The 20,709-nt window shown below is 37.1% G+C and overlaps 1 protein-coding gene across 1 annotated transcript in view; it reads right to left on the reverse strand.

Moving 5' to 3' along the window:
• The window catches only part of SHOC1 (shortage in chiasmata 1), a 55,271-nt gene that overhangs the window by 289 nt on the left and 34,273 nt on the right, over nucleotides 1-20,709 (reverse strand). The window contains exons 16-27 of the mRNA XM_054398116.1: nucleotides 19,577-19,764; nucleotides 14,445-14,517; nucleotides 13,010-13,079; nucleotides 12,208-12,392; nucleotides 11,557-11,662; nucleotides 10,035-10,146; nucleotides 8,936-9,057; nucleotides 7,036-7,129; nucleotides 5,601-5,732; nucleotides 4,384-4,533; nucleotides 3,210-3,333; nucleotides 2,396-2,980 (exon numbers count right to left, since the gene is read on the reverse strand). Of these exons, the coding sequence (XP_054254091.1) occupies nucleotides 2,396-2,980; nucleotides 3,210-3,333; nucleotides 4,384-4,533; nucleotides 5,601-5,732; nucleotides 7,036-7,129; nucleotides 8,936-9,057; nucleotides 10,035-10,146; nucleotides 11,557-11,662; nucleotides 12,208-12,392; nucleotides 13,010-13,079; nucleotides 14,445-14,517; nucleotides 19,577-19,764 (1,941 nt within the window). The remainder of the gene's footprint in view (nucleotides 1-2,395; nucleotides 2,981-3,209; nucleotides 3,334-4,383; nucleotides 4,534-5,600; nucleotides 5,733-7,035; nucleotides 7,130-8,935; nucleotides 9,058-10,034; nucleotides 10,147-11,556; nucleotides 11,663-12,207; nucleotides 12,393-13,009; nucleotides 13,080-14,444; nucleotides 14,518-19,576; nucleotides 19,765-20,709) is intronic.

Genomic DNA, 20,709 nt, shown 5'->3' on the forward strand with positions numbered 1-20,709 from the left:
ACATACTGCCTTGTGATAATAGAGTATCTTATACAAAATAAATACATCAACCTGCATTATGCTTAACCACAACGTTTCAGTAAAGCTTCTAGTGCTTATTTGTATTTCATTAATATTGCATTCATAACTGTTTGGTAATTGTGAAAGTTAATTATTTTAACCAAAGACATGATCATATTTCTAAGCTGTTTAAAAAAGCTACTTACATTCTTATGATTCAAGTACTTTTACAGCAAAATACTTGTATTGCCAAAAATCATTAACACTGACCTAAGGATTTAATCTGTGGAAATATTGGCTTGGTGTATTTGCATTAATTATTTGTGGTTTAACAGAAGTTTGATCTAAAGCCTAAAGAAATCATTGGAGGTTCCCACTGTGTCTGTTTAAGTCTTCTGTACACATTTCTTAAACTTGGGATTTCACGTTTCTTAAAATTGGGGACTTCAGAAGGCTTTCACTGTATTAAGGGGGTTGTTATTTTCATTAGCATGCCTACCTATTTAGTATACTTATTCTTCACCTGGCTACTGAATTATTGAAAAGAAAAGAAAAAAGAAAAGTGAAAAGAAAAAAGAAAAGAAAAAAGAAAAAAGAAAAAAGAAAAAGAAAAGAAAAAAGAAAAGAGAAAAGAAAAAGCAAAAGAAGACCATTATTCCAAAATCTAAATAACAACAACAACAACATAATCACTTTTCCTCTTTTGGAATTCAGATTTAAGTGTACCTTTGCCCTGCAGGGCAAGAATATTACAGGGAGCTTATCACAGATCACAGGATGTTACAGGTTTGAAGGGACTTCTGGAGATCTTCAATTCAAATCTCCCTATCTACTGCAGGTCGCACATGAATGCATCCTGATGGGTCCTGAAAGCCTTCAGAGAAGGAAACCCCACAACCTCTCTGGGGACCTAGTTACAGTGCTCTGTGACCCTTACAGAAAAGTTCTTCCTCATGTTGAGGTGGAACCTTCTGTGCTGTAGTTTACATCCATTGCCCCTTGGTAATCAGTCATAGAATGCAGCATTTTCAGAATACTGTAAAATGTGGTACCAGAAGAATCTGCCTTGATATCCACTGAAACTATTGTGTGTAGAATTTTGCACTAACAATGCCAGTTACAGGTTACTGAAATACTGTTAACTACCCAGCAGTACTCCAGGTCTGAATTTTAATCCCAAAGGAAAGACAACAGCTCTGCTCAGAGTTTCTCTATGAACATTTTAATTTACATATACTGAAGAGTAAAAGCAGTTCACCATATCCAAGTAACTTTTCCTCTCTTTACTTCAATAACAGCCTTAATCAGCCCAGGAAATGTAATGATGTCAATGTTTTTCGTGAATGATCTAATTAGTGAAAGCATTATAACGCTGTGCTAACTTTCCCATACCATCAAGAGACTTAATGACAGGCAGCCAGAGAGAAAATATAAATTAAATTATCTGTACTAGGAATTAGGCACTTCATTCAGGAAGGTTAGCCTTGGATTTTTAAAGAATGCAGCAGCTCACCTATAGGGAAGCAGCAGAGTTAAAAAAATACTACAACACACAATACAGCAGTAATTAGTATGACAGGCACTAAAGCGCTTTCTTACTTTCAAGACTCAATGGATATATATTATGGCTTATCAAAAAAGGTCTCAAGCTAATTATATAATATAAATTAGGGATGAAAAACTTACCAAAAAAAAAAAAAAAGGAGGAAGCCTGGAGATTTTATATAAGCACTGTACACACTTTCCAGACAAACATAGTTTTGAAGTACATGCCATTATTTGAAGAAATATGCTTTAGAATGATTTCAAGTTAAGCCCTGGAGCCATTAATTAAAAAAAAAAAAAAAGAAGAAACAAACCTAGAAAACTGTCAGAGTGAAATTTCTACTCCAGTAATACCAACAATAGATCCCAGCCATTAGTAGTATCTAAATTTCAGTATCTGAATGGCTGAATCTACTTTTTGTTCTTTAGAAAACATACTTTCCAGTCTTCTCCCTTCTGTCCAAATCTATGTTTAAAAAATAATCTTTCCCATGTCTTTAAGAATAACACTGTTGTGTTTATTACTCATATTTCAGGAACTGTCAAAGAGAGAAGAGGCTGAAGCATACAATATTGGAGAACTACCCTATCTAGTACTTTATCAAGGAAAACGAATGGCAACAATACATTTTTTTTAAAGTATTTGTTATGCTTAAACCATAAAATAAATACTTGGGAACCTTTTACCACAGAAGAAATATACATGCAGGTAGGTTTTTTACTAAAGGAAAAATGGAACTCCTGGACTGGACAATTATTGGAACAAAATGTAAGACCTAGTCTTACGGATATTTCTGTTTCCAGCTGAGTTACAAACAATTCCAGCAGATTCTGCTTGCTTTGGACATACCTGTTTTATTTTTTTCTTTTGTCCACAAGAATGGCGGACTTTGTTTTCTCTTTCCTTTAGATTTTCTATCTATTTGATGAAAATTCAGATTTTGAAGCTCAGCTGGGTCAACAAGGAAATCAGAGAGAAAACCATCAGAGGCAAATGAATCACATGGGCCTGTGGATAAAGAGTCATTCCATGGAGTCTGGTCAATTGGAATTTCTGGGCTCTTACATGTTGTCTCTCTAAATTCTTCTAGAAAATTCTTAGAGCTCTCTTGAGGTGCATAATCACTGAAAGTTGCAAAGAAGTCCTCTTTTGCAATGTTTGTTGAAGGATGAGCAGAGCTATAATGCAATGTAAAGGGCTGTCCTTGAACACAAAGAGAATTTGTAACATCTAGATGAGCAAAATCTTCACAGTCCTTAGGCACAGCAGAGGAATTCTGCTTCCTCCTTGTAATTACTTCTGAAGAACATGATTTCTTTTGGAGATAGCTTGGAAGATCAGAGTAAGAAAAACCCTGATGAGAATTCAATGGAGGAATTATGGCTTCTGAATTCACATGTGATGTTCCTAGTGGAGAAAAATTGGAACCATTATGTTTAGAGAATGAAAAAATATCTTATTGCTCTGTATTTTACTGAAAACCAAGACGCTATTGGGCATTGTGATTGCAGTCTGTCTCCTTGGAATAAATGACCTTTCCATAGTTAGAAGATAAAAGAGTCTAATGCATTCAGATTTTCACTTGCTCTAACAATTCCCTAGTAATTAGAGATATTACCTGTAACGCTGTTTTGTGCCATAGCAAGCAGCTCTGAAGGCTGATGTTTATGATCTGGATAGAAGGTGTTGAAGTTATTCTGGTTTTCAGGAGCTGATGCGTCTTTCACTGCTGTTTCTGATGGAGCAGCAGCATTTAAGCTGCATGACGATGTTATGTCACTAAAATGCTGTAACCAAACAGAAAGATACTTGTGGAGTATTTGTAGTAAAAGCTAAACCAGTTGTTAGGATTCTAAGATGTATGAATTTTTGTTTGTTTTGTTTTCTGGAAAGAAAGCAACATTGACTTAACCCAAACAGAAGCGGAGGCAGATACTGTGCCACCTGTCTAAATTAAGAGTAATAGCCTGTCTCTTGAAACACAGGAGAATCAATCCTGTAACATACTTTATTCTCTTCCTAATCCTTATTCTATTTCTACAGCCCAGGACTTTTAGAAGTAGTGTCTGCAATGGACTGATGCAAATCATGCATCATAGTGGAAAGAACCTGATGAGATCTTTTTGTGTTTTTCAGTCACCAAGGCTTTACACATATGCAGTTATTACAATAACATGCACAAGCTGATAATCAGCGCTCAAATACCTGTTCACTTGCTTCTTCACCTTAACTGAATATTTCTGATGTGTAAGTTTGTCCTCTCATTTTCCTGACTGGTAGAAGCTGTACATTTTTCATTTCATTATCTGACTATGATCAGTTAATAGTTTTCCCAGGCTTGTCCCAGCTGAAACATTAGGGGCACACAATTCTAACTGCAGAGCTGACACTTTAGTGACTGGAATTCACCTTAACCTCTAGGGCTCTTTTGAATGTACTGAGTTTTTAAGTGGTGAGTTTATTATTGTGGAAAGCAGGCAGGAATGTAGAAAGACAGAAAGAAAAAAAAAATCCTGGAAATACTTAACTGGAAAACATTCCATATATTAGGGAACGATGTAATCATGTACACTGATATAATAGGATGAAGGTTGAAGAGGAGGCAGATCAAAGTTTTTTCAGTTAAAGAAATGTTTTATCATCTTCATCAAACATAAGGGTGACTGGACATAATCTGATCAGGACTAGCAGGCTCAACATTTTAGATACGAATGATATGCTAAATCACATTTTTTTTATATATATACCAGCAAACATGCATGTAGTAGCAAATAAAACCCCCTGTTTTGCAACAATGAAAAAAGATTGACCTAATACAGAAATTAATTTTGGCCAACCTTTAAGACTTTTCTTGGAACCTCTGGTAGAAGTTCCTGAAGTTGATCAAAGCTTGCAAGAAACAACTTGTTCAGTGAAGATCCCTTCTTTAGCATCAACTGAGCAACCAGTGGATTGATACATGGAAAAGTAAGTAGGCATTTCTCTGTCTGGAGATAAAAATAATTTTGTTAGGCTGATATCTGACAATTATTGATTTGAAAGCACATTAGCAGGTTTACCATTTGTTCTCTGCTTTGAAGAGAACTGCCCAAATCAATATAAACTGACAAAGATGGTTTTGTTTTACAAAAGTAACATTTGTGAACAGCAACAGGCTAGGTGCCAAGAGCAGGAGTTGCCAATGGGGGTTGAATGTTATAGACTGAGAAGTAAGTTGAGAGCAGGAATGCTATGAGAATGCCAGTTTTCAGTCCCTGACTTTCATAAATGTCTGTGCTCAAGAGGTGGCAAGATCTAACACCTTCAACAGTGACACACTATGGTTCCTCTGTTTTTTGCCAATATCCTTAATCTCTAACTGGGAAAGCCACAATCCAATATTCCAATACACTTGAAAAGGCCACACCAATACCTGCTTTAAAACCATTCTGAATTTTGCAAAAGCCATAAAGAATCTTGGTTTTACAAGAGTTCAAAGATTCCCCATAAAAATCAACAAATCCTTGTGTTTAATTTGAAAACATCAATATGCAAGTTAAAGAACATCATGTATTTTGCTTTGACTCGTGGACCTGTCCCAGCATTTATTGTAAATATCCATTATCAACTACTGCATGAGAAATTAAACAAATTTCTGCTATCTTGTATTAAAACAAGTCTGTCAGCAACACCACTAATTTCAGTAATGGATCAGCACTGCTGCATTTGGTTTCTTGCCCAAGTGAGCTATCCTATGTTTCTCTCTCACGTTTTGGATAAATATTTAAACTTAGTGTCTAGAACTGCAGAACTGCACACATTGCCTGGTGGATGTGGAAGAAAAACATGAAAAGTTCAAATTGCACCTAACAGTGCTGGCAAGGATGATGGAAATGTTATAATTATATATGCATATACATTATGCCTATATAAAAAGTGTGTGTGTGTGTGTATAATATCTATCTATCTATCTATCTATCTATCTATCTATATATATATATATCTAAAGCCTAGAACCTTTTAAGTCTGAGAAACAGGAAGAAAGCAGAGTAATTTAATGGGAAGATAAGCAAACCTCAGATGGCAAGACAGGAATCCATGATTTGTCCAACCACTCATGAGGACTGATATTAGACGATATCAAAATATTATCAGCAATCTGACGAATTACCAGTGCTGTCTCTTCAATTCCTGGTGCAAGAACTACCTAGAAGTGATATGCAGTATTTTTGGTTGAAACTTGAACAAAGGAATGTCTTAGTTTGCTAGAGAAGTTAAATGGGAGACCTTAAAGATGACCCTGAACACAACAGCTGTTAATTAGTAACTAAATCTGATCCATCCTTATCATGCAGAGGAACTCCAACCTCTGACCACTAGCCTGGCTGCAAACTGCACTCCTTATTTATGCAGATTCGAGGCAGATGACATTTATCCTATAGATCTTTTATATTTGATGAAGTTAATGGGCATAATAGAAGTTCTTAATAAAACAGTGAGATGCCTAATACAGTTTAAGAAAACATGCAACAATATGAAGGTCTAAGTAATTTCCACACACACTACACTGCTGAATACATGGAATCAAATAAAGCTTGTCCTCAATTTAGCCTTCATTTAACCAGATAAATTTGAACCAAATTTTCATATGTAAATAAATTTAAAATTGCTTAGAAAGATGTTGCTTCATGCAAAAGAAGTAAGTTACAGACATCAGTTTGGTAAGATGAATAAAACTTTTGCCCCATTTTCAAATGTCGATTATTCTGGATATTGCATTTTCTGATTTATAATCACTTAGGGTGACTTCAGAGATGGAGACTCCTCCACTTTTCTAGGCAACCTCTTCTAATCCTCTACCACCCTCAAAATAAAGAAGTTCCTCCTCACGTTTAGATGGAATTTCCTGTTTGAGTTTGTGCCCATTACCTCTTGTCCTGTTACTGGGCACCACTGAAAAAAAGACTTGCCCCATCCTCCTGACAGGCATCCTTTAAGTATTTATAAGCATTGTTAAGAACCTCTCCCAGTTTTCTCTTCCCTAAACTAAAAAGCCCTAAGTCCCTAAGCTTTTCTTCATAAGAGAGATGTTAAAAAAGTTAATCTATGCTGCCACATTAAAAAAAACAACCAAAATTCAAGCTATCTGACAGGAGAGAAAATGACATTTTCTTCCACTACATTAGCAACATAATATTAATCTGAAACCTCAAATTAAGACACAAGTGGGATTAAATAATGTTGTAATAATTAATAAAATTATTATATATAATATGCATATAAAACTTTTATATATAAAAGGTACAATCTCATTTTGTGACTCTTAGTCATTAAAACACTTCAGTTGCTCTTTGAACCTGATTGCATTTGTACTGTTCACTGACTTTAGCAGCACTGAACTAAGTTCCTTTCTCTTACTTTAGTAATTTTGAGCTACTTTATGTTTTTGACTCGTTAGAAGTATCATGAAGTGAAAATTTAAACAGAAAGGTTGTTATTAAAAAAAATACCTTCACTTCAAAGTCTTCTGACTTCTGTGTAAGTTCAATTAGAGTGGCATAAATTAAGACAAGGTTATGCAAAATATCTCCCTTGAGACTGTACCTATAAAACAGTTTAATTGGTCTGTTAATATCTAACATGCTCATATAATAATTTTAACACATTTGCTACATGTGTTAATAAATGTACAGTTTGTGCATTAACATGTTTGACAGGAGAACTAGGATACAAGTGCCTGAGCAGCTGTGAGGAAGAAAGTACATTCAGCCCACAGTAAGGCAAAGCCAAATATACCCTAGCCCAGACAAGGGGCTAAGCACCTGGAAATGCACTAACCTGGACATTTCCTGGGGTCCAGATAAACATGTACCACATGTAATTAACTTTGTAACACAGCTGTAAACCGTGTGTGGCCTGGCCATGTTTGGATATGCCCCATCCCATAGGTCCAGTTATCAGGGTTCTGTGTTAACCAAAGGGCACTGTCTTGGGACAGTATTTAAACCAGCCAAGAAGTCAGGCAACTTGCCTCGTTTTCAGCCAGCCAGCAACAAGAGCTAAAAGCTGCCTGAATAGCAGCTGAGGGCCTCCTTACCACAAAGAGACAAGAGTCAAGTGCTGCCTGAGTAGCAGCTGAAGAACCTACTCTACCAGACCAAAAACTTCACCCCGGCCTTGCACCTGGACCAAGGCAGAAAGGGGAAAGCTCCAAGGGAATTGAATCCCAGAAGAGGCTGCAGCCCAGCGAGGGAGCACACAAGAGAGAGGCGCCCTAGCCCTCTCTGAACAAAGGGCAAGCTGCGGACCGTGAACTGGACACGACAAGAGAGAGGACCCTTAGCCCTCTCCGAGCCAAGGACTGCTCGAATTACAGCCACAGCATCTAGGAAGACACCAGACAGAGGAGCAAGTTGTGAGTACCCAGCCCATCTGCCACAGAATCCCATTTGTGGGGAAACCACAATTCACAGCACCTGTATGTCCCGTTTGAATTGCTGTATTGGAAAGCTTAGATCTGTGCTTAAATCATTTAACTGTCTTTCTATGTGGAGTGTAAAACCCACAACGAAATAATTGAACCTGTGAATATTTATTTTGTAAATAAGTAACGGTGGTGTTTGAAGATACCACCACCCAAGATATTAATTATAGAATATATGAAAATATACATTTGTATTACACCTGGCCTAAAGGAAAAGGGCTGGATCAGGGTCAGTTACCAGAGAATGCTCATACAGAAAGGAAAGCTGGTGCATGGAGAATTTACAGTTTGCATAAGAAAAAAAAAAAATCTCACAATAGGCAATAAAGGAAAGCGTATGAACCATTTGAACAAAAGCTGTGCTTCCCTAGTAAAAGGAGAACTACTGACAGGTGGGAAGAGCACTTGAAGAATGTCTCCCTGTTGTGGATGATACATGTGAATTCATAACCATGAGTTTGTGGGGTTTAATTTAGTTTTAACAGTTACAAAGAATAACTCCAGTGGTTAATACCTTTAGTTCTGTGAAATATCTGGAGCTGCTGATTTGAGACACACCTCACTCTATCATTACCTACCTCAAATTTTGTGATTTTCTATCAATTATTTCTTATCTCTTGTATAAGACTGAAAAGATCTGAACAGATAAGTAACATCTTTGCTAACTTTCTTGGGGGGTGTCCAGTGAGCACAGCTAATTCTGAGTAATACTGCACTGAGTCTTGCAGTAGGAGCACAACAACACGAAGTGTAAAGACTAAAGCAGACTAGAAATACAAGCTTACGGTATTTATATTGTTCTAAGAGAAATGTGTTTCTACTGAGAAATCCAAAGAACAGACTGTTAGCTTCTCCTAATAAGCAGCCTCTTCTAGTGCATGTCTGTTTTCAAATTACCAAGACAACAAAAGAATTTAATAACTTACTCTGAACTAAGTCTTTCTCTGGAATAGAAAACAATCCAACAGCAGGTGTATTGGAGTGATAATGCCATCAGTTTTGATATTACATTGTCACAGGATGTTTCATAGTGTAGTTCTTCCATACTCTACCACAAAATCAATATAAAAGGTAAAAATTAAAAAACACATGACATGGCTGTCATGTGTTTTTTAATGTGCATTGCTGTATTATGCAGAAGTTAGATTGAACATAAACGCAGCTAAATAAGTATTAAAAGCGCATCTGAGAGTCAGAAAAAAATAGGTTATATTTCCAGTTTTAATTTTGTTTGAACTTTAAAGAGCTGACTCACTGCTTCTTTTCTTCTTTTTCCCTCCCATACAAAAGGAAACATTGCAACTAATGTTTTAGGATGTTCTTCAGGTTTTTGAGAACTTTAATAATGCAAAATACTGCTACAAACCTCTGAACTAGAATATACAAACCATATTATGCTCACCATAAATATATAAGGCACAACACTGCTAATTGCAGTAGCATTTGCAGTAGCATATAGGAATGTCTGTGTTGTTCTTGCAATGCTAATTGATCACTTTATTCTTTGCTTATCTTTCAGTTTATCTTTCTTTTACCTGTAAAATCATCTGCCCTGCTACACACCAGAATTTAAGTATTATGCTGCTGTCCATAAACTCTTACTTTTAATTAAAAGTAGGAAAAATTATTCTCTAGACTAATTCAGATAACTTTCTGAAATGGGAGGAATTAATATGAATGATGGTAAGACAATATAGTTGCAGACACAGTAAATTGGTTATTACAGTTTAGATAACTCTATTTGCAAGTATACATCTTTTTACTGTATTTAATACAATGCAACCTCAGATCAAATGTTACAATTCTGTGAAGAAATGTAGGTACAAACACAAGAATATTTTAAACCAGTCAAACTGGTACAGACAAAATTTTGGAATTAAGCAACTTGGAAATAATTTGTGAAACAATGTATGAATTAAATATGATTACAACAAAGAAAAGATATGATACAAGGAAGGCTGCAGATATGACGCAGAAGTTGCCCAGTTCATAACAGAATTTGGATACATTAATTTCATTTTATACCTGCAAAAAGATAGCAGTACATTCATCTACTGTCAGCACAACATATTGATTTGTACTTCCCAAGAGCCTTAAGGAGCAATTGCTGCTTCTTTCAATAAAGGTAATGCTGTACCTGTGAAGTTAAATTATTTTATAAAGCCTCAGTTAGGTAAAATAACAAGATTTTCTTGAAGAAAATGAATAACATTGATCTGTTAATACAATTTTTGAAATTACAGCCTTTTCATATCTTCATCTTTCTCAAATGCTCAAGTTCACTTTAGGACAGATTTGAAGAACACACATCAATACAGCTGTGACTACTAGATTAATTCAATTATGGTGCTGACCCCATTGAATACAAATAGAACCTCCGAGTTTACAAAATGAAGATGCAGTACAGGAACTAAGATAAATAAAGAATATATACTTAACTATTCCTTTTGAGTAATTAAATGTACATTGCATGTTGGTTTTTTTTTTTTCCCTTTCATGACTGTCCAGCCTAGGGAAAGCAAACTGCGTGAAAATTCCCTGACTGACATTGGTATGATCCTAAACTGTTCTGAGTGAACAAGCACTGCCAGTAGCACAGCCTTCTGGCACCAGCTGTGGTAGCAAAGGCTGGGTGAATGAACATCACATGCTTAGGGCTTTTGGGGAGTCTTGGCTGACTGAGAAGGGGAGTAGAAAAGAGGCAATTGTCACACTATTTGACCCCAACCCTAGGAGACAAGAGAGACTTAAACCTGAATCTGCCAGCAGTAAGTCCTCTACAAACTTGTACAGACAGTATATTCAGACACTAAAAAAAAGTGTACTACAAGCTTTTCTGAAACTATATAGCTATTTGGTCATTCATTTAATTAATTTATCAGTGAGAAAAGGAGCCAGTGAGCAAGTACCACAAAGCAATCCTGGCTCTTTAGCTTATGGACAGGCTAAACAGAGAATTTGAACAAGTCAGCATTTAAAAGTACATATCTAATTAAATGCTCAAATTTTAAATGTCAAACTAAATATTTTTTTCCTTCTTAATTGTAATTAGACACAGCTCAGAAAACAGCTTAAAAACTGACTGTTACACTGTTGCTTGTATCATTTTGTTTGTTTAGCATAGGTTCTGTAGTTAAAAAAACCAAAATCACAAATAAATTTTAACAAAGAATTAAATACAAAATCTTCCAAGCACCAAGAAACACTGAAGCAAAAAAATATTTTGGGGTAATGCAACAATTTTCAGGAAAAGTAAGCAATTTAAAAATTTGTTTTGACTGAACATGCCAGCTTATTATTAAAATAAACAAACTGGTCAACTCCTTTCCAGCTGACATCGTGTGATTCTATAATATTTCTATTGAAGTTGATAGCATAATTTTATCTTCTTATCTCTTAAATGCCAATAGTGTAATTGCAGTAACATACCTGATAGCCAAGTAGATAGCTACAACATGAAACAGTAGGACAAGATTCATGTCCTAGACAACTGAAAATAATTAGTCAATCATAGTCAATCATTAGTCAACAGGGTATTTTCACTCACTTGGATTCCAAAAGCTGAAGAATGTCTGGCATACTAATAAGACCTTCAGTTGTCAGAAATACATATGGAATCTGTACCTCCAGAAGACAGGAACTACAGTGATTTCCTAAAACATTTTGTACATGTAAGACAATAGTTTCATAAGTAAAAAATTTAAAGATACATGCACGCATTTAAATAAATAAATACACAAATAAATATATTTAAAATGCATCTTTTATTCATCTGCATAAATAAAACACTTCCATAACACGCCTTTATTTCTTTTTCTTCACAAATTAAACTCTTCTGAATCTGCCTGAAATTAAGCCTTAATTTATATTCCTTTAGATCTACAGCAACATTCCCTTAGGATGAGGAAGGGTGGATACAGCTTGCAGTACTGTAAACAAGCTGTGAACTCGGCACAAATATTTATCAACCAACATTTACTAATAAATCCTGGCCAAGACTAAGTTCACACGCCCTAAGGAAAACCCCTTCCTATCTTGCTGTATAGATAAAACAAAACTGTTTGCTTAGCTTTAGCCTTCACAACTTGCTACTGATCCTCTACCACAGGGACAAGAATGTATCATTTTAGGGAGGAGAAAATGCCTTTTTTTCCATATATGAACCCAGCTGTTAATTACAGCTCTGGAGAACGCTTACCCATTTGCATTGTTTCAGGGATGCTGGTTTTAAAAGTCATGTAAGTAACTTTCAGATTTTTGCATAGGTTTTTCCAGCAGGAGTTTTCAGAATAATCATATTCCATTACTAACGAGAAGTGTGTCCAAGGGAAGTCAGCTCCAATTTGATGATTATGTACAATAACACAGGAATACCTACTAAGGCTTAAAAAAAACAATGAAAAATTAAATTCATGTAGAATTACATAAACTCGGAACAATTACCTCAGAGCAAAATAAACATTTTTATTCTGAAGAATTATCACCACTTAAAGTTTGTTCACAAAAAGTGTTTACCCTTCCTGAATTTAGAACTGTAATTTATTGAAAAAATAATTTCAAAAAGCTGTAATTTCTCCCTTCCAATCATCTATTGAAGTATTCATACTATCCTGCTATGTCATAATTTGTCAATATTTCTTCTATGCCCATACCCCCCACTTTTTTTTTTTACTAAAACATGCAAAACAAAAATGGTTTTCTACACATTCTTCTACAGAAGTTTTTCTAAAACATGCAAGACAAGATTAAAAATTAAAAACAATTGCATGCTTTCTAGAATTTCTTAGGAGACTCACAACTAAGAAATTTACTAGATTGTGGCCATCCCACCCCAGAATGTATCTCCTATCCCAGAATGCAGCAGCAGATCCACATTCTGGAATTTTTACTACAGAGTGGAAAGTCCCATGGAAATGAACAAGAATAACAAAAGTTTCACTGACGTTAGTCAGTGTTCTTCAAACATCAAGACTGCTCTCCAAACCAAGCAGTGAACTTACCTGCTTATGATATCTCTACAACCTAAAAAGGTTCCTTTTTTCTCAGCATTCAAATCCACAACTTTTAAACCTGTGTATATTGATTTAAAGCCTCAGTCAAACAAATGAACCTCTGCAGGTATGAATCAATGCACATCAGCCAGCATCAAATGTGGAACAATAGAGGATATTAAAAATTCATGTATTACATTGTTTGTCTTGATAAAGTCCTAAACTATTTTAGTTTGTATTACCCTGGTAGGTATAATGATTTAGACACCTCTATTTTTGAACCAGAGAAAGAAGTAATGTGAACAACACTCACAAATTCACAACCTAATTACCTTGAAATGAAAAATTAATGGCTAGTGTAAAAGGAGTCATCTTTGCCCCTTTATAATTTAAATTCCTCTATAGTTTTTGTACTTTCTGTAGCTAAAAAAGGGATATTTGTTTAACACAAATGTCTCTGTTCAGAAGTTTGGTTAGTTGGACTGACCTGCTTGCAACCAAGTCTTAAGATCTTAAAACAAATAAAATACTTTTCATTAAATATTATTATTAGCAAAAACATTGTGAACAGGCCTCCTCCCTTTCAAAACACTCTAAAAGACAAACTTTCTTTTAAGCACACAGGAAATTTAACTTTATTTTTAAAGGCAAGAGAACAATGCAATACATGACACTGCTGATAAGGTTCAAGCAAGAAGGAGTTACAAAAATAGGTTTCTAAAAGCAATATTAAAGGAGTCAGTGGCTTGCTCAAAACCCAAGTACAGGGTCAAATAGCAACCTTCCAAATAAAACCTTTTTACCTTTTTTTTTTTTTCTCCTGGAGTTTAACAGATTGCCACAGCTTATGCTTACATATTTAGCAAACTAGCAAGCAAGGTCAGGAACAGATGGCTAAGGGAAATTATGATCTGTACCTAACTACTCATTGGCAGTTGGATTAGATGACCTCTAAAGGTCCCTTCCAACCCAAGATACTCTGTGATTCAGTGATTTAAGGTTTTATGCTAAGGACCTTTGTTAAGACTTCTAAACCCATACTGCACTTAATAAGCTTGAAAGGAAGAAAACTTGTAAATACTGATCAGCTAAAAGTAGTGAGAGAACCTGACCAAGACAACACATGCAATTATAATTAGGCAATGGGCTGCACACACTTCCTTTTGTGCTCTGTTAAATAAATCTGTGACTTAACAGATGAACTATCATACCAGTGTCTTAATCAGGAAAATAAAATGACAGAAAAAAAAAACAAAACCAAAAACCAAAAAAACCAATGATGGAAGATTCTGGAAAGAGAAAACAGTGAGAATAGTATACAGAAGTGTTCCTGATGAGGAATAAAAGGAGAAACAGTTACAAAAAGCATGCAAAGAGGAATGCAGCAAAGCACAGATTGAACAGCTTCCCCCCCCCCCCCCCTTTTTTTTTTTTAATGGTTTACCTCCTGCTGTGGATAAAGTGTGAATGAGGGCAGCTTTTTCTCTCTCAGAGTCCATCCTTGTTATGATTAATATCTGGAGGAAGAAAAGTAAAAGAAACTCCAGTACTCAAAAACAATAGTTCTGCACACATAGAAAGCAAGAGACTGACTAAGCAGGTGGCAAAAATGGAAACCTCAAAGTTTTCTAGAATGACAATCATAGAATCATGTAATCATAGACTATCTCAAGATGGAAGGGATCCATAAGAATCACTGAATCTTACTGCTCCTCACACAACTACCTAAAACTAAACCATATGATTAAGAGCCTTGCCTGGACACTCTGGCAGGCTTAATGCCATGACCACTTCCCTAGGGAGCCTGTTCCAGTGGCTGACCACCCTTTCACTGAAGAACCTTTTCCTAATGTCCAATCTGAAGCTTCCCTTGTGCAACTTCATTCTATTTCCTCACATCCTGTTACTGTTCACCAGAGATGAGCAGCTCCGCTTCCATGGCCCCTGTCAAGGAAGCCAAAGACTGCAATGTGGTTACCCATCAGCCTTCTCAAAGGTGAACAAGCCAAGTGATCTCAGCTGTTCCTTGTAAGTCTTGCCCCTTTCCAGCTTCATAGTTACCCTTCTCTGGACATAGTGTAATAGCAGGATGGCCTCATACTGAGGTACCCAAAAGTGCACACAGGACCCAAAGTGGGGTCACATCGGTGCAGTGTGGAGTGGGACAGTCACCTCCCTTGACTAGCTAGGTGTGCTGTGCTTGGTGTACCCCCGGACACGGCTGGCCCTTTTCACTACAGCCCAGGCACGCTGATGACTGATATTCACCCTGCCATCAAACCAGACTACTAGGCCTCTTTTCTGCATGGCTTGGGATTGCTTTCCAGAATCTTATCCCCGAGTTGATATGTATAACCAGGATGACCCCATCCCAGGTGGAGAATCGAGCACTTGTTTTAGTTAAATCTCATATGCATGGCAATTTCCCAGCTCTTTCATCTATCCAGAGCTCTATGTAAGGACTTTCTACCCTTGAGGGACTCCACAGTATCATCAGCAAACTGAATGTACATGCTAATCCTGTGTCCAGATTACTTACAAATGCATTAAAGGGCACTGGCCCTAAAACTGAGCCCTAGGGAATCCCACTGGTGGCTGCCCAGCTGCCCGATGTAACTCCATTTTTACAATTACCCTCTGAGCCCAAGCTGTCAGCCAATTGCTAAACCAATACATTGTCCTTGCTTTCAGTGTTCACACACTTGCCTTTTCTGGCTAGGTTCTAGAAGATACCTGCTCAGCCAAGCCAGCCTTCTGCCCTGCTTGCTTGATGCCAACATTTTGGAACTGCCTGCTCCTGCACATGGCTCTTAAAAAGTGACCAGCAGTCATGGACCTTAATGCCTTCAAAACCAAATTCCTAGGAAATCTTATTAACTAGCTCCTTCAGCAGTCCATAGTCTGCTTTCCCCATACCCAGGGTTAAAGTTTTGCCAGCAATTTGTGTCTTACCGTCAATGATTTGCAACTCAGGTGTATGTGTGCATTATTACAAAAGTTGGAGAGACAATATTAAATAAGACATCAGTGGTAGAATTTAGCCATATGAACAAGGCTGTTCCAGAAAGAATATTAAACTGGAATATTCAAATCAAAGTAAAAATTCTATTTAAAGATACTATACCACATAATTACTGTTGCACTAGACAGATTGTTACTGTCGCACTAGACAGATTGTTATATTAGAGGCCTTATCCCTGTGGAGGCAAAACTTAACCCAAAGACATCTGGAATTCAGCCTGCAATATGGTGATGTACTGGAGGGAGGTCTTAGATGTACTGCTGAAATAATTAGAAAGATTTTCCAGACCATAGATGGAGTATACCAAGGTGTTCCTGCCAGAGACTGGGTATCTTGGAGACTCATTAAACACTGCTTAAGATGAAAACATTGAAAATCATTATAACCTACCAAACTGACATAGTTTTAAAAAGAATCACTAACAAAGAATTGTCCACTAACCTTGTCCACTATTTCAACTGATACAAACTGAACTTTTTCTGAAAAGTTGGACTATGTAAAGAGGAATATCTACATACATACAGGATTTACACCATAATTTCAGAGAGGATGAACTCTGAACCTTTATGCCATTGTATAGATGCTTTTTCTGGTCCAAACAAGGTTAAGATTTTAAAGGAGGCATATGGCATTGACTAGTTCTTAAGACTTACAGGCACAAGATAATTATATATATATGAATACTAACAGTGTGTTAGATGAAACTAAGAGCAAGTTTCAGTTTATTCCATTCCATTAGCAGCTACTGACTTACAAAGGAAATATCCCATTATAATCCTGCATCAGTAACAATGGTTGCTAATAAAAGGATAACTACACTAGAGAAATCATAATCATAGAAAGCATTGGATTGGAAGGGACTTCTAGAGGTCATCTAGTCCAATTCCCCTGCAGTAAGCAGCAGCATCCCCAGGTAGATCAGGTTGCTCAGAGCCCCATTGAGACTAACCTTGAGTGTCTTCAGTGATGGGGCATTGTGGTAGTTTCAGGCTGTGCCTCCAGAACTACTCTGGGCAACCTGTTCCAGTGTTCCACCACCATCATAGGAAAGAACTTCTTCCTAATGTCCAACCTAAATCTACCCTTTTCTATTCTAATAGCAGTGTACCCTGTCATATTACTACATGCCTTTGTAAACAGTCCCTCCTCCCCAGACTTACTGTAGGTCCCTTTCAGGTACTGGAAGGCTGCTATAAAGTTTCCCCAGAGCCTTCTCTTCTCCAGGCTGAACAAGCCCAACTGTCTTAGTCTGTCTTTGCAGGAGGTGTGCTCTAGCCCTCTGATCATTTCTGTGACCCTTCTCTGGATCCACTCCAGCAAGTCCATGTCTGCCTTGTGATGAGGGCACCAGAGCTGGAGACAGTACTTCAAGTGGGTTTTCAGCAGAGCAGAATAGAAGGGCAGAATCACCTCTCTCTATCTGCTGGCCAAGCTGCTTTTTGATGCATCTCAGAATGTGACTGGCCTTCTAGACTGCAAGAGTGCATTCAGCAATGGCTCATGTTCAGCTGTACATCCACCAGTACCCCTAAGTCCTTCTCTGCAGGGCTGCTCTGTATCTCATCCTCCCCCAGGATGTATTGAAAACAAGGATTGTCCGTACCCATGTGTAGGACCTTTCATTTGGTTTTGTTGAACTTCATGGAGTTCATCTGAGCCCACTTCTCCAGCTTGTCCAGGTTCCTCTGGATGTCATCCTGTCCCACTGGCATATCAACCACACCATTCAGCTTGGTGTCATCTACAAAATTGCTGAGGGAGCACTCAGTCCCACTGTCTATATCATTGATGAAGATACTAAACAGCACTGGTCCCTGTATGGCACCCTTAGGGACACCACTTGTCACCCATCTCAATCTGGACACTGAGTTGTTGACTGCTATCCTCTGGATGTGACCACCCAGTCAATTCCTTATCCACCAGACCACCTACACATCAAATCCATCTCTCTTCAATTCAGAGAGAAGGACTGTCTCAGATGGTTAGGGAAAAGAAAACAATCTTGTAATTGTGAATAAAAGCATATATATTCTTACATTGATGGGTATGTGTACATGACCTTAAGTCAAGCAAGCAAGTCAAAACTCAGAACAGCTATATTTAAAAAAAATTAAAATCATATCTAATGGGGCTAAAAAAAAAAAGGGGCAAAACTGTCACTGGACTGACACTAAGATGACCAAGTTGTCATATGTCTCCTAGTACAGCATAATCCTAGAGTATCACAAAGCAAAATATGTTATTCTTGAGAAGAAGAAAATTATGTTGAAATCAGCTTAGGGACCCTATTGAAGGGCAGACACCAAGACAATCAACAACACTTTCTTTTGGCTGCTTCATTTCCATTTTACATTCTAAAAGGCTGTGCAATATTTTTCATCTCAGGAAATTTTAGTCAAAAGATGTTCAGAGCTCTCGGTGCAACTCGTAACAGAAACAAATGAAGAGAACTCCAGGAAGTGAAGCGTGGAAAGAAGTTTATATAAATGAAAGTAAGCTTGAAGACTTGCCTTTTTTTTCAGATGAGTGTTTAGCAGCAGTCAGGACACTTAGATATTTATATGTTTTATGCCTTCTGTTTCATTATGTAATAAGTCTTCTGTAATAAAATAAATATTCTGCACTGCATGGTATTACCCAAAATATTAACATGTCCAGAAAAAGAGAAAGTTTTGGATAACAAAGCTGAGGAGGGACTTTTAACAAGCGCCTGCAGTGATAGGACAAGGGGTAATGGCTTTAAACTGGAAGAGGGTAGATTAAGACTGAATATTAGGAAGAAATTCTTTACAGTGAGGATGGTGACACACTGAAATAGGTTGCTCAGGGAAGCTGTGGATGCTCCCTCACTGGAGGTGTTCAAAGTCATATTGGACAGGGCGTTGAGCAACCTGGGCTAGTGGGAAATGTCTCTCCCCATAGCAGGGGGGTTGGAACTAGATGGTCTCTAAGGTCACTTCCAACCCAAATCATTCTATGATTCTATGAACATTAATCTCTTCCACAACCCTATTCTCCATGCCATAATGATCACTTATGGATATTTGCTTCTTATATAACTATCATGCCAAGAGATTGGCCTGATAAACACAGGTTAAACACAGGGCATCCATGTTTAGAACAACATTCCATGGTGTGTGCTCTGAGTGATGCTGTACAAATACACCATCTTGCCTTGTGCTATGATTCACTTTGCACTAGAAGATTGAGGCCTTCAAATAAAATGTTATAATTTTCAGTAGGTGATGTGGTACCATACACTTACCAGGGCAATAAACCCACCTGCAATAAGATGAAGCTCTGGCAATGCTAAAACTCATATGTATGTTATCTCATACGTGCAACAAGGGGAGATTTGATCACACAGAAAGCTGTACTGCTCTTGACTAAGGTCTTGAACTTTATGTTACCCTTATGTAATAGATACTATGATCTGGAAACGTAATTATAAGATGTTCTTTCACAAACCAACTGCTGTTAAAAGACAGTTTTATAATTATTCACATAGTTTGGAGCAGTTTCGTTTGCTTAAAGAAACTGTTTACATTGTTAACCTTAACACTGTGTTCTTCTCCGTAACTTTGTTTCCAATTTAGTATTTGACACTGAAGCTCTGTTATTTTGGGAATTGTTTCATGCTTTTTCTGGCTGCTGCATTGTACAATCTTCAGCTGCCTCCAGATGTTATTCAAACAGGATTCCAAGATGGTTTTGTAGATATCCTTTGCTTTGGACAGATAGCCTGGTAACAAAGCAAGAAAAGAATTAATTGCAGTGACAAAAGATAATTGCCAAGGTTTGCGTTTACACATATATTTAAAATTTATGTGAAGGTATCTTGCACAAAGAAGATGAACATTTAATGGCTCACCAGTATGCAAGGATTCTGTCACTACTAATCAGGTACATAAGTGGTCTTTACAAAACTGACATACCTCCTGTAGTACCTACTACAGGAGACAGAGCTGGATGATTCCAGCTGGAATTACTGAACATTGCATTCTATAGCTGCAGACACCAGCAGTAGCACTGTTATATTTGACTAGTATCTATGGTTTATGCTAAATAACAGCATTGTTTACATTTCCACTGCCCAAAACTTTACTTGGCCTGTGTTTTCACCAGTCTTCATGTTGTCACAACTCTGCATGATGCCTTTTGTATACAAATAGCGAACAATTCCGGGGTTATTTGGACGTGCATAAAGAAAAACTACATCTAAGATAACTATGTGATGAATGACACAGCACAGCACAACACCACACCGGTGAGGACTACAGGGCATGTGTAGTATCTGCCTCAGTTGTCTAAGTTTACTTTCAGATCTTTTTCACTTGTGTAATTTCTTGTGTGAGGTGCTGCTGGGATCTGGAAGTCCATATGCTGAGTAATTCTAAAAATACCTTCTAGGAGCGCATTTGCTACAATAGATCAAAGGAGGAACAACTGTTCATCTGTCACCCTCCCATCCTCCTGTGTTGTTTCTAGTAACTATAGAAAAGAATTCTGCTGAGGATTCTACTTATATACCCACTCTGTATTTTATTTGCTACTTTTCTATTGCTAGAAATATTGAAGTGAATACAAAACCAATTATTTCCCCCACTGTTCAGTTTATGGCAGATGTTTTCTATTTCACACCAATTTTAAGGAAACATCCTCCATCATGGGATAAATCAGAGTGACT

Source organism: Indicator indicator, chromosome Z (assembly GCF_027791375.1).
Source record: "Indicator indicator isolate 239-I01 chromosome Z, UM_Iind_1.1, whole genome shotgun sequence".
NCBI lineage: Eukaryota > Metazoa > Chordata > Aves > Piciformes > Indicatoridae > Indicator > Indicator indicator.